This window comes from the organism of the source record quoted next, unplaced genomic scaffold, assembly GCF_019419815.1.
Source record: "Pyrus x bretschneideri cultivar Hongxiangsu unplaced genomic scaffold, Pyrus_bretschneideri_v1 Contig3, whole genome shotgun sequence".
Classification (NCBI taxonomy): domain Eukaryota; kingdom Viridiplantae; phylum Streptophyta; class Magnoliopsida; order Rosales; family Rosaceae; genus Pyrus; species Pyrus x bretschneideri.
Genome location: NW_025999612.1, coordinates 11033106 through 11046767, shown reverse-complemented (window position 1 = coordinate 11046767; position 13662 = coordinate 11033106). Strand labels below are relative to the sequence as shown.

General features: G+C 33.6%; 1 protein-coding gene across 1 annotated transcript; it reads right to left on the bottom strand.

Moving 5' to 3' along the window:
* Positions 1 to 1594: 1594 nt before the first annotated feature.
* Positions 1595 to 3794, bottom strand: LOC103931392 (NAC domain-containing protein 100-like). Its single transcript, XM_048589187.1, has 3 exons — positions 3142 to 3794; positions 2738 to 3015; positions 1595 to 2464 (listed from the first exon to the last, which is right to left on the bottom strand). Exons 1-3 carry the CDS (start codon positions 3329 to 3331, stop codon positions 1847 to 1849), a joined length of 1086 nt encoding a protein of 361 aa, XP_048445144.1. The 5' UTR covers positions 3332 to 3794; the 3' UTR covers positions 1595 to 1846.
* Between the last annotated feature and the right edge of the window lie 9868 nt (positions 3795 to 13662).

Here is a 13662-nt window from a genome sequence, read left to right as displayed (position 1 = left end):
GGGTAATGAGTAAGTTTGTTCTCTTGCAATATTTGTCAATTCAATACTTCATTTAATTGCATATTTCCTGCAGTTTGGTTCAATATCTCTTGAGCAAGAAAGTAAGAAATTTGATTAGTCAAATAGTCATGGAATTAATAATTCAACATCTCTTAATCACCACTAATTAAGAGGATTATTGTTCTTTCATCAAACAATTTGACATGGTTATTGCCTTCTTAGCTAAAATAGTTCATGAGATTGAGATAACTTCTTACTTTGTTCACTATAAATCATTATGGTCATTTCATGAAAAATCTGTAAATATTTTCGTTAAATTGTCAAGTGAACGACCACATGACCACCTTTTTAAGGATAATTTTTATCAAACCAACCCTTTCACTTAACAAAGATATTAACAGATTTTTCATGAAAAAATCATAATAATTCACGTTAGACAAATTCATGGACCATTCTATCTATCAATTTTCTTTATCAAGGACAAGTAAAAAGTTATCTCAATCTCAGAGATCATTTTGACTAAATATCGTACTTTATCCTTTGTTGTGACATTATCAACCTAAATTACGTATTAGAGGAATTTTTGTTTAAAATGTGTGTTTCAAATTAGCAGTTCAACAATAATATATTAGGTAGTGCTATCTACACTCTTTTTTACTTTTCACACATTCTTCTCAATTTTCAGCTATCGAATGAGTTGAAGAAATCAATAGCAAAAACTTAACAAAGGTATGTGGGAGGTAAAAATGGTTGTGTGAATATATATATATATATATATATATATATATATATATATATATATATATATATAGAGTAGTACTATTCTATTGACACACACAAATTTACCTTCCACACACCCTTGTTAATTTTTTGCCATTAATCTTCTTTATTTCATTCGATTCGACGATAGAAAATTGAGACATGTGTGATAGCACTACCCTATATATAAGCATCCCGAATTTTGTTTATGAACTGATTATGCTTTATTTTCTAATGAAGTTGTTTAGAAAACATGGTCAATAAAATAGAGGATTAGGATTTTTGACATTTCAACATCACAAAATATATGAATTCAAATTTCATAGCATGCAAGTCAAAGTTAATTAATCAAAGAAAGTTATAATTTATAAAATGACAGAATTACTTTATGTCAAGCCTTAGTCCAATGATTTTACCTGGATAACTAACATTTTAATTTTATAAATACCATGGTTGTGTTTGAGTGTGACATGCACATGTGTGTGTGATAGAGAGAAGGAGAGGTTGAAAGAAAGACAATGAAATTGTCAATAGCATACTTACCTGAGTCCCCACTATAAACTCATGGAATAGAATACTAAAACTCATTAGGGAGATTCGATGTAGCGAATTAGGGCAGTATACTTATTTATTTATATTTAAGTTCAAATCTTGATTTGACATAGCGAAGTTAATTAGGGTAGTATGCTCATTTATTTGTGTTCAAATTGAAATATTTCTTTTGTAGTTAAAAAAAAATTAGATTATAAAATCGTGATGTAAGTGTTCGTTAAAATCCAGAAAACTTTAAGAAAGGATACAAACTTTTAATGACTAAAATACACGAATAAAATCATTACCACCAACTGAATCTAATTCTCATATGTCACCAACAATGTTTTTACACAAAAATTAAATAGAACAACAAATACATCACATAATTTCTTGCATTACATAATTATATGCTTCACTTTCATTCAATATTCACTTTAAATTCAGAATATCTGTACACTATCAACTCACACCAATAATACTAGCTGAAGCTGCATTTTTTTTTTTTTTTAATAATAAAACTATATATTAGCCTTATTTTGCTGGTTTGAAATTATTAATAATTCCAAAAATTATCCAGGCCTGCTGCTGCAGTTGGAGGATCTTGAACACCAAATGGCCTTCTTGCCATGTTAAGATTTGACATGACCGAAGAGATTTCAGTGTTCATATCGCTTGTGAGGCCGGTTTCTTGGGACACACTCACCATTTCTCTCTCTGTTTTGAAGCTAGGCTGCCTCATGTTCGCTGCATTGTTTTCAAACAAGGCCCGCAGGATGGACTGATCTTGCAGTAAATTTGAACACGGGAACTGAAAATTCGGTGAAATCGGAGCATTATGAGCAGAGTAGAATGAATTGGGAAATGGGATTATTGGGAAAGAGTTTGAAGTGTTTGAAGAAACACCAAAGAGAGTATTGTTGTTCATGCAATCAACAATATTCCCTTGGTTTCCTTGAACATCAGTGGGATCAGGGTTGGAGAAGCAGGGCACGTAATGGGACTCGGAAGCAGGTTTGGCCTTGGCGTCGCTATAGGGCGAAGAATCCATCAATGGCGGTAAGCCAGAAGGACCGATTTCATTTCCGAGAGAACCCAAACTCACAAATCCAGAAAAATGGGTTTTCTTGCCACCAGAATTCTTTTCAAAAACCCTGCAGATCACCCATTCATTCTGCGAAGTGAAACACAAAAAAAGGCACAAATACCATTACCATCAAAATACATGAACAAATTAAAAAAAGCAAAATCCAGAGAAAAACTTACCTACACCAGGGATGTTACTACGGTAGTATTCCAAGTCAATTACACACTGCCATGCGCTTTAATTTTCGCATACAGCAGCACATGCTCGAATTGAGATACCGTCACAGTGACATCCCCGTTGCAGGGAGATCCAACTCCAAAAAACAGGAGAAAATAGGGGAAAACAGGGGAATGACTATACCTTTGCAGTTTTGGGGAGGTTGTGGACAGAGAATTTACCATCCAATCTATATTCATGCATCACCCAGTTACTTTTTTCTCCTTTGGGAGCTCTTCCTTTGTAGAAAACCAAGGTTTTCTTCATCCCAACCAGAGATTTTCCTCTGTAAATCTCCTTATCCTTCCCTGTAGCTTTCCAGTATCCGGCTTCTGTCGCCCTGTTTGTCCTCAGACCAGTTGGGTACTTTCTGTCTCTCACACAAAAAAAGTACCACTCCTTTTCTCCCATTTTCGCTTTCCCTTCATTTGAAAAATATAAAAAAAAGTAAATCAAATCAAAACAAACAAAATCCAAACAAATTTGATAAAAAAGGATTGTGTTATAGAAACAAAACAAAATTAAAGTTTTTGTTCTAGGAAGCTTACAAGGCAATTCCCAAGGCTCCGACTTGTTCAAGTCCACCTCCCCAATTGCTTTACAAGAGAAGCTGGTATCGATCACCTTCTTGTGCAAGTAGTGAGAAATAAGCTCTTCATTGGTTGGATGGAATCGAAATCCCGGCGGCAAATAGATCTGATCATCCTCCTCAACAATCCCAGCTGGAACGTTTTCCATTTCTTCCTTTTATGATACCCTAAAACCCCAATGATTCTTGTCTAAAACCCTTGATTCGAAATCTTGGTTCCGATTGAAAAGTAAGTATTTTCGCAATCCACCCTCGGTAGACTCCTCACAAACTCTCAAACTTTTATGGCTTCTTCCAACCAACAGCTTCAACTCCCAGATCTTAAAACACCTTATATAGAAAGCAGAACCAGAAAAGACTCATGCAAAACGTGCTTTTCTAAGGAGCAAAAGAGAAATAAAGCTTAAGGAAAGGGAACGGGTAATTGGATACAGAGGAATAAAAGAAAAGAAGCCATGGGAACAAGTTGTTGTATAAGCTGAAAGATGGATTCAGATGTTAAGAGAAAGAAAAGCACTATGGGAAGCAGAAGCCCCTAAATACTGGTGCTTTTGAAGAGCAAGAAACGTGGAATGGAAGGCAACTTAGGTAGGCCGTTTTAGCTTCTCTTTAACTTTTTCTGTAATAATTCTACCCCCATCTTAAAAATTGGACCATTTAAACAAACAACCCATTCAAATACTATGCATGTAGTTTTGATTTCATTACCACCAATTTAATATGTTTTGGTTTTGTAGTTTACAAAAATTTTACTATGCTCCAAACATACGGTGTATAGTCTGCACCGAATAATGAAAGGTCAAGATTTTCATTTTTTTATTTGATCAAAAGTTCAAAAATCTAACAGTTTAAAACTCTGTTTTGATTCACCAATTTACAATGTTTCAGTTTTGTGAATACTTTATTTTGATTTTAATATTAATTTACTTGGCAAATTAAAAAGTTATTAAAATTTTAATTGTATGTTTTTTTTAATAAATTGTACTATATTTTAATTCAACCAATTATATTCATTGTGATGAGTGGATAGGACTCGGATGTTACTGGATGTTTGTTTGTATTTGCAGGAACTGGATCCTCTCCTGAGCTAAGGATGAACAACCCATCCGAGACGTTCAAACTTGATCTAACGGTTACAATTATTATAATTTTTAGAGGGACCTCTTGTTTGGAGCCGTTTGATCAAATTTCAACGGTCCAGATGGGCTGCTCAGGAGGATCCCCATCCTGAGCTCAGAAAAGGATCTAGTTCCATATTTGCATACCTGAATCATCAGCACAAGTCACAAAGAGAGTGACAAAAATAAATAAATAAAGTGTGAAGCATTTAGAAGAAGATTGGAATATAATCTGTTTTTGCTGAAATAAAATTAGGGCATTCACAAAAATAAATACATATTTTATGCAAATATAGTGATACCAGCTGTGTGAATGCATAGAAGATTACAAAAGTTTTGCTGTGTCCAGCTCTCAAAAATTAGACAAAGCACACTATATTCACGCAAAAAGGACCTCTATGACCCTTTTTTTCCAAAGCATATATATATATATATATATATAATTAATTAAAAAAATTAAAAAAAAAAAAAAAAAAAAAAAAAAACAGAGGAAGATAAGGTCGAAACGGGAATAGTTCTTCGGATCCGAACCATCCGGATAATGCGGACCTCCCTACAATCACTCACTTCCCTCTCCCCCTCCCCATCCCCTTTCCATTTTCTTCTTCTTCTTTCTCTTTCTACAGTTTTGCTTCGTTGATCGCCGTTGAAGAAGAAGGCAACGATGTTGAAGGGAAAGAGATGATGAAAAGTTGAAGAGGAAGAGTGACCTCAGCCGCACGATTTTACGTGAACGACCAAAATTATGAGGTCTGGAGGATCCGGATGGTTCGGATCCAGAGGGAATATGTTCCGGTCGAAACAGACACTGCAAAAACTTTCGTGCAATTATCACTGAAAATGATAACAATTAGGTTAAGTCAAATATCAGAATTCAAATTTGAGCCATGTAGTCAAGACGTGAATGATTTTTAATCTGTTAAATATTAAATTGTATTATTTGTAATCAGAATCCTAATTTATTTGCCAACTAGTTCATTGTCTAGCGATACTAATGTATTAGTGTCGAACGAGATTTCAGATTCATATTTAAGTGAGTTCGTGTAAAATATGATCAAGTTGCTCCCTTAATTAATGATAGATTGATCATATTATGACAGTTTTCTCGTTAAAAAAACAACTACTATACGATGTCTCCTTGGCAACAATAATATTAATTAATCAAAGTTCCAACTTGTTGCAAGGGTGATGCATGTAAAAGTTGAAGTGATTAAAGCCATTAAGTGGTTAGTGGTTAGGTGAAAGAAATTTTTGAATGAATTTGTTAATGTATCTAATTAAGCTAATTTGTCCTCTCTCTTAAGAAGATTAGTGCAATTTCAACTATATGAACCTTTAAACGTTTGTAATTTTTCCTTTATGGTTAAATGAAAACCTGCTTTTTGAATTCTGATTTGACTTTATTTCATAAAAATCTTGAATAATGCTTAATTTGTACAAGTGATGCATGTATGTTAATTTAATATGATCACATATTTTACAGAGACTTTTTTAAGTGTCTAGAACACGGGATGGTACACCACATGTCATTACACAAGTGGTGGTAAACTTGAAAAATAAAGCTTTCCTCTATTTATATAATGATATATGAAATACCACCCCGTATTCCTTGCATACTCCCCAAAACATTTCCCTATTTGATAGGGATCACTACATAATACTTGCAAACAGTCTACAATTTAGCCCAAATATAGCTCCATTTTGAGGAACTAGATCCTCTCCTGAGCTTAGGATGGGAATCCTCATGAGCAGCCCATCCGGACCTTTCAAACTTGATCCAACAGCTGTAATTATTATAATTTTTAGAGGGGCCCCCTGTTTGGAACCGTTGAATTAAAATTCAACGGCCCAGATGGGCTACTCAGAAGGATCCCCATCCTGAGCTCAGGAGAGGATCCAGTTCCCCATTTTGATGGCAATTCAGTAAGTGAAATTGACTTATTCGTTTCTTAACTATTAATCACCATATTTAATTTAAGACTAGGTCAAATATTATGGTATTTCTAAGGTTGAAATCAAATCAGCAAAAATATCATGATAATTTCATGTTGTCTAACTAAAACCAATTGGTTAATCGAGTTTGACTCTGGAGGCCATCTGGATTTATGTAATTGTTTGATCACTCATGTTGAGGGACTCTTAATTAACTCGCATTCTTGGCCAATTTGAATCTTAATCAACTTAAAAGGCCTATATATCTTTGTTTTACTTTCTACAGTTGACTAATTAGACGAATCCAACATACATAAAATCATTTAATTTGTAGAATTATAATGTACCTTGTCGTTAACACTTCTAAATAGTAATCTTACGGTTTTTTCTAATAAACAAAATAAGTGAGAAATGAGAGATTGAGCACTATTTTGAGGTGCTAAAATATTTCCAATTATTGGATTATTATTTTTTTAGGAAGTCTCTGAAGTATTTGTTTCGCCAGACTATTTATTTATTTTTCTCTTCTCAAAAAATAAAAATCTCAATCTGTATATCGAATGCATGCACGCCCACGTTCACTTTCAACTTTTGCACAATTAGCGAAACTGGCCTTTCCTTTTCAGGAAACAATTCCAAACTTCCAACCACGACTGGACACGCATGCCCTTAGCTTGTCCGTGGTATTTCAATCATGTAGGTCACCTCAAAAATGGACCAATCATGGGTGTGCACATCACGCCACGTATGTGCCAAGAATGAAAGAATGAAAGAATGGACACTGCCGCGCCTGATCACAAAACCAACCACGAATAAGGTATGTCTCTCTTTTGAAAATTATTGCCCTGATTTTAGAACAAGAATAATAAAACTGGATTCGTTTAATTAATCATCTCTAGGGTTTGACTGTTTACGTGGGTCCGGTTGCCTTCGTTGCAACATGTGGTAGTGAAAAGAAACACATATGTGGCAAGGACGGGTTGGTCCAGAAGCCAGGATGAGAGAATTATATCACCATATAAGAAATATTGAGTTAGGCAAAGGTCGGCTGAATTGATTGAAAATATTAAAGACCAATATATATGCAAGTAAACTTTTGCTTTGAGAGATATGAAGATGAAGATCTCCATTTATACTATCAGTGGTTCTATTTTGAAGTTGTCAAGCTGTGGATGATTGACTATTTCATGGCTCGATCTGCCTAACTTGGAATGTGATTGCAGTGATTATATATATATATATATATATATATATGTATATATATATATATGTATATATATATATGTATGTTGAAGCTGACCTAAGTTGTGGTTCAAACTTGCCATTTTCTGATCATTGGATCCATCTAATTTTAAAAGCAATGGATTCAGAATTAATAAGCAGTCCGTGTTGGCTAATATTAAGGCAGAAATTAAAGGAGTTGTGGATTGATGGATAGAAATTTTGTTTTATATATAATGCACCCAACTACTTGTGAGGATGTGCAGATCATGCCGGAGTTGATGGATAAAAATCTTGCAATAGTTTATAATTTCTTTTATTGTCAATTTGTTTTTTTAGCAATGATGGGATTTTCAAGATTGAAGAGTTTCCTCTCAATTCGTTTAGTGACTGATTCATAGAATTTTATATTTATAATTAGAATCGTTAATATACATCCCGGCCCGGGGCGGACCACTTCCCGGGCTCGCTCCACTACCGTAGCACGATATTGTCCGCTTTGGGCTTACCATTCCCTCACGGTTTTGTTTTTGGGAATTCACGAGCAACTTCCCAGTGGGTCACCCATCATGGGATTGCTCTAGCCCCCTTCTCGCTTAACTTCGGAGTTCCTACGGAACTCGAAGCCAATGAGCTCCCAAAAGGCCTCGTGCTAGGTAGGGATGGGAATATACATATAAGGATCACTCCCCTGGGTGATGTGGGATGTTACAATCCACCCCCCTTAGGGGCCCGACGTCCTCGTCGGCACACCACGGCCAGGGTTAGGCTCTGATACCAAATTGTCACATCCCGACCCGGGGCGGACCACTTCCCAGGCCCGCTCCACTACCGTAGCACGATATTGTCCGCTTTGGGCTTACCATTCCCTCACGGTTTTGTTTTTGGGAACTCACGAGCAACTTCCCAGTGGGTCACCCATCATGGGATTGCTCTAGCCCATTTCTCGCTTAACTTCGGTGTTCCTACGGAACTCGAAGCCAGTGAGCTCCCAAAAGGCCTCGTGCTAGGTAGGGATGAGAATATACATATAAGGATCACTCCCCTGGGCGATGTGGGATGTTACATAATAAATCTAGCTCTCTGTAAAGATCATCTCCACAAAACATTAATTAAAACTAAGATTGTTTAGTCAATCAATTGTAGCATATATAATCCATCCATTAGTTTTTATACAGTTTGATGACTAAACGATCTCAAATTTTATTAATTTTTTTCAAAGATGATTTTTAAAAAGTGATTTATAATATGAAAGGAATTTAATCTATAGACATGAAGTTCCATCAAATCAGATCTGTAGTGACTTAAGGAGGAACCCATCCTTATCCATTGCGGAGACAAGATAATTCCTTTGTTTTTGAAGTGCAACCTCAACTTCTTTTATGGTATAAGAGTATGCGTGTTCGCCTACATACCAATAGCCGTACATATCCACGTCACCCTATGTGTTTGATTTGTCATTGATGCACGTGAAAGAATGTGTGAGAATGACCTAAGTGCAGTACAACATTTCCCCTGTATATATATATATATATATATATATATATATATATTCATTGTCCTATTCATAAATATACTCTCGTAATCCTTTTGTCATCCCTTACAAAATGAGAAAAAAGAAGGAAAAAAAAGTTGGCTAGTAATTAGAAAGATAAAAAATTGTAGTGTTATATAGATTTCTAAGATGATTTGGTCTGATCCAAATTCCTCGTATTAGGGAGAGATTATGATGCTTGACAATTTTCATTTGATTCGCTATTCATTAGTTTAATGAACAAATCATCTTGAAGAAATTAAATTAACTGAGCAGCAGCTAATTAGTTTAAGCCATCCTTATATCAACTTACTGACCGACCGACAGTCAAATAGAAGCAAGCTAGTAAAGTAATCAAGAGAAGATCATTACGCAAAATAATGTGTTGTTTTCACATTATATTCAGCAGATTTTGATGACCAGAAAGCAAGACCCGCAAGAATCTGATATGAAGTAAGCTATTGCAGACGTGTCTGCATCTGTATGCAAAAGTTGAAGCAAATAAAGAAGAAGAATAAACATTCCACAAACTAAAATATTTTGTTTGAAAGCCACAAATTAAATATTGTAATTAAGTTGTTAAACAGATAGTCTTAAAATATTATTATGTAGTACTGGCAGCTTATTTAATTATGTAAATAAATCATATTTAAGTAGGGGCTAGGGAAGTAGTTGAGAAAAAGAGGCAAGAGACAAAGAAAAAGAAATAAAACTCATGCAATTAACAAATGCTTATTGAAAAAATAAACTTTTAAATGTACAACTCATTGAAAAATATCAGTTAGCAACTAGGTGTAACAGGATTTCATCAACTAATTAAACGATTCATTAATAATTCAAACTTAATACTTTGACTGACCATTTGATTCAACTAATCGATCGTATATATGATGATGAAGTTAAACGTATATTAAAGGAGACCAATGCATATTTCCATTTAACTAGTTAAGGTTTTAACTAATTGTTATGTGCACTAGAATATCGTAACTTGGTATAGCCAATTCATGTTTTACAGTTTAGGTGGATGAAGAGTTTACACTTGAAAGTATCATATCATTAGTAAAAAAAAACCCCTTGGGCGACGAAACAAACATCATTGCTCAAAGTTCCTTTGCGCGATGAAATTTAAAATTTCGTTGCGCAAAGTCTTTACAGAAATAAAAAATTATTTTTTAAAAACCTGTGCATGATGAAATCCAAATATTTCGTCGCCTAAACCAAATTTTTATTTTTTATTTGATTTTATATTATAAATTTTAAAATATAGTTATTTTCATAAGTTTTTATTTTTTTTTTTAAAACTTTGCGTGGCGAAGATCAATATTTCATCGCCCAAACCCTATTTACTTGTTTTTTATTTAATTTTATATTATATATTATTGAACTAAATTATTTTCTTTGCGTGGCGAACATATATTTCGTCACGCAAAATCCTTAAATTTGGGCGGGCGCCAAAAATGGGATGCGGGAAATTTTATTTTTTTAATTTTTTTAAGACTTTGCGCGACCAATATTTTGTCGCGCAAAGTGATACGGTTTTTAAAACTAAAATAACTCATCCACAATTTTCTCAATGTCTTTCTCTATTCTCTTACCTCTCCTCTCTTTTCCTCTCCCCAAATCCGACCTTCTCTCTCACACTCACTCCTCTCACTTAATCTCTCTTCTCTATCTCTCACTCTCACTCACTCTCTCTTCTCTATCTCTCGCTCTTACTCACTCTTTCATCTCTCTCTCTTACTCATTCTTTCATCTCTCTCTCACTATCTCCTTTAACTCTCTCACACTCACTCCTCTCTCTCATTCTCACTCACTCTCAATCTTGCCAAAAGGTATTTTCTCCCCAAATTTTAATTTTTTTTTCATTAATATGTGTTTTTGGAGTTAATTAATTGAGTTTGGTGTGGGGTGGAGTTTGGGGTAGGATTTGGGGTATGCCAATTTTAGGAGAGATTATGCTGATTTTTTGGGATTATTTTATGTTGTTTTTTTTGTTATTTGACCATTTTTGTTTTGTTTGTAAGGAATCGTTGAGACTTTGACGGTGAAAGTTGAGGATTAGGATGCTATCAGACCATATCCCCTGTCACTACCACCACATTAGACTTGTATTAGGATTTTATTATTGTACTTTGGAAATTTATGTGTACATTTTTAATATAATATATATTCTGGATAATTTGATCACTATTTTTCATATGTAATTTTATTTTGAATATGTCAATTTAAATTAAAGTAATTAAAAAAATTAAGATACAATTAAATTAAATTAAAAAGGTAAAAATTCGAAAAATCTTGTGCTACCAAATATTTCGTCATGCAAACAATTACTATAATTAAATTAAAATAAGAGAAATAATAATAAATAAATAAATAAAATACCTTGCTCAACAAAATATTTCGCCTCACAAACAATTAATTTTGTTGTGCAAAATATTAAATTAATTCAATTAAATAAAAAAATAAAAAACCAAAAACTTTGCGCGACAAATATTTATTTTTGTCACGCAAACCCTATCGTAACGAGCTTTGTGCGACTAATCATGCGTGACAAAAATTTTCTCTCGTAAGGTTTTGAGCGACGAAATCATACTTTGCGCAACAAATCTTATTTCGTCGTGCAAAGTGTTTTTTGTAGTAGTGTATCAATACACATGCACATATATTATAACTCATATACTAATCATGAATTAGGGGCAGCTATGAGATTTCAGGGGTTTTGTGGGAAAATTAAAATAGGGCACTTTCATGTACGAGACATTTTTTTTTTTGGTGTTTAAAACATTTTTTTTTCTTCTATGGTATATTTATGAGTACGAAACTTAGAATGAAAGTCAACTTTGTAACACAATACTAAGCAATAGATGTAGAAGAACTTAAAGGAAGGTATATGTCAAAGATATTAAGTTTTTAACTAAGAAAAAAGAAAGTATATTATAAGACATAGTATTCTCCAAAACAGAAAATAACTTAGGATATTTTTCAAATTTGTACTTAACTAAGTTATGCATATATAGAATTTGTTTTTTTATAGAACCATTAGAACTGAAATATATATATATATATATATATATATATATATTAAACAAATGATATTATCTATACTAAAAGGGAGGGGGAGGGCTTAGCCTCACAATGAACTAGTAATAATGTGGTTCAAATTTGCTTTTGGAGAGATTGAAACCTAAAACTTCTCACTTACAAGTGAAGAGAAATACCACTAGACCGTAGTATTAAGTTGCATATATATATATATATAACTAAATGTTGGTGGACCTTGAAGATGGGGGCTGTGCAACTGCTCCTTTGGCACTCCCCAAAGCTGCCACTGTCGTGAATATATTATAACTTTGTAATCATCTATTCAAAACATTTAAAAATGTAAATACCATAATATATATAATGGCCGCAATTACATTCAAGAGATTGGCAACAATCTCTAATAATTGCAATGTGCGGGGTACCATATATATTTCAAGTGTATATAGAGGTGTGGTTGGACAAGGTGACCAAAGAGATTGTGATTTATGACATATAAAGTAATGAAGCAAAGCATATGAAGCCAACAATCACAGAATAATCAATAATTAGCCAACCTTGATGTGATGAAAAGTTTATTTGCCTAGGGTTTCAAGTCCATATTATTCCATGAGACAGGTATTAGAGACTAAGCAAATGTACAGCCCTTCAAATATACCCCCACAATGGAACAGTAAATATATATATATATATTTATAATTTTCAGTTTGATTTTAATTAGAACAGAAAATTCAAACTTTTGATGTTTTTGAACAAAGTAGAGAGACAGGGTTTTTATTTATTTTTACATTCACCTTTTTAGTTTTAATTTTCAACACATTATCAAATGAGCCCTGAATTGTCATGATATAGACTTTGTCGGCCGATTAAACCTAGCTTTTTAATCCCAAGATTAGGCAGGTTGAACCACATCGAATTAAACTAATCTAAATGATTCCAAGTGTGTCTAAATGTAGATTGGCTTCATATGCATTTCATGCTTGAAGTAAAAGTCATAGCAATTAGTCTCTAATTATGATTGATGAAGACATAAAGTGATCAATAATTCATCAAAGCCAAAGTCAATTATAGACGAAGATCAGCTTCTATGAACTTGAATTGTCTTACACAGATTGCCATAAAAGGAGGCCGGTTCCTACCCCATTATGGCATGCATGCATGAAAGTACAGTCGTAGGTCTAATTGATACAGTTAATTAGTCATAGATCTAATTGATACGTTTATACTAAAATACTAATTTGTAAACTTGGAAAGAGCCAAGTTTGCTAGAGTAATGCACTTCTCCTTGATTAATTATATTAAAGTTTGAATCTCTGTCATAATTTAGTTTTAGTTTAAGTCAAATTAGAATATCGCTTAAATTAAAAAATAAAAAGACTATGCTTTTTCTCTTCTTTTGCCCACTAGCCACTAAGAAATTATACTGAACTCTATGCAAGATAATTTTAATCAGTTTGTTTTGGTTTTCAAGCAGAGTCCCATGTGTGAAACAGCCTAACACCGCCTAGCTAACAAGGAATGAGTAAATACAAAAGCACTTGAAAGCTTCTTCTACACACACCAACAGAGCTAAAAAGCTCTTTTGGGCATGTGGGTAGGAAAGCATTTTTCTTGGGCAATGTCACAAGTGGAGCTC

Coding starts and splice junctions, on each gene's coding strand:
- LOC103931392 (XM_048589187.1), bottom strand. CDS start 3,331: ATGGAAAACGTTCCAGCTGGGATTGTTGAGGAGGATGATCAGATCTAT. Junction 3,016..3,141: donor GGAGCCTTGGGAATTGCCTT/GTAAGCTTCCTA, acceptor TTTCAAATGAAG/GGAAAGCGAAAATGGGAGAA. Junction 2,465..2,737: donor ACCTCCCCAAAACTGCAAAG/GTATAGTCATTC, acceptor TTCACTTCGCAG/AATGAATGGGTGATCTGCAG.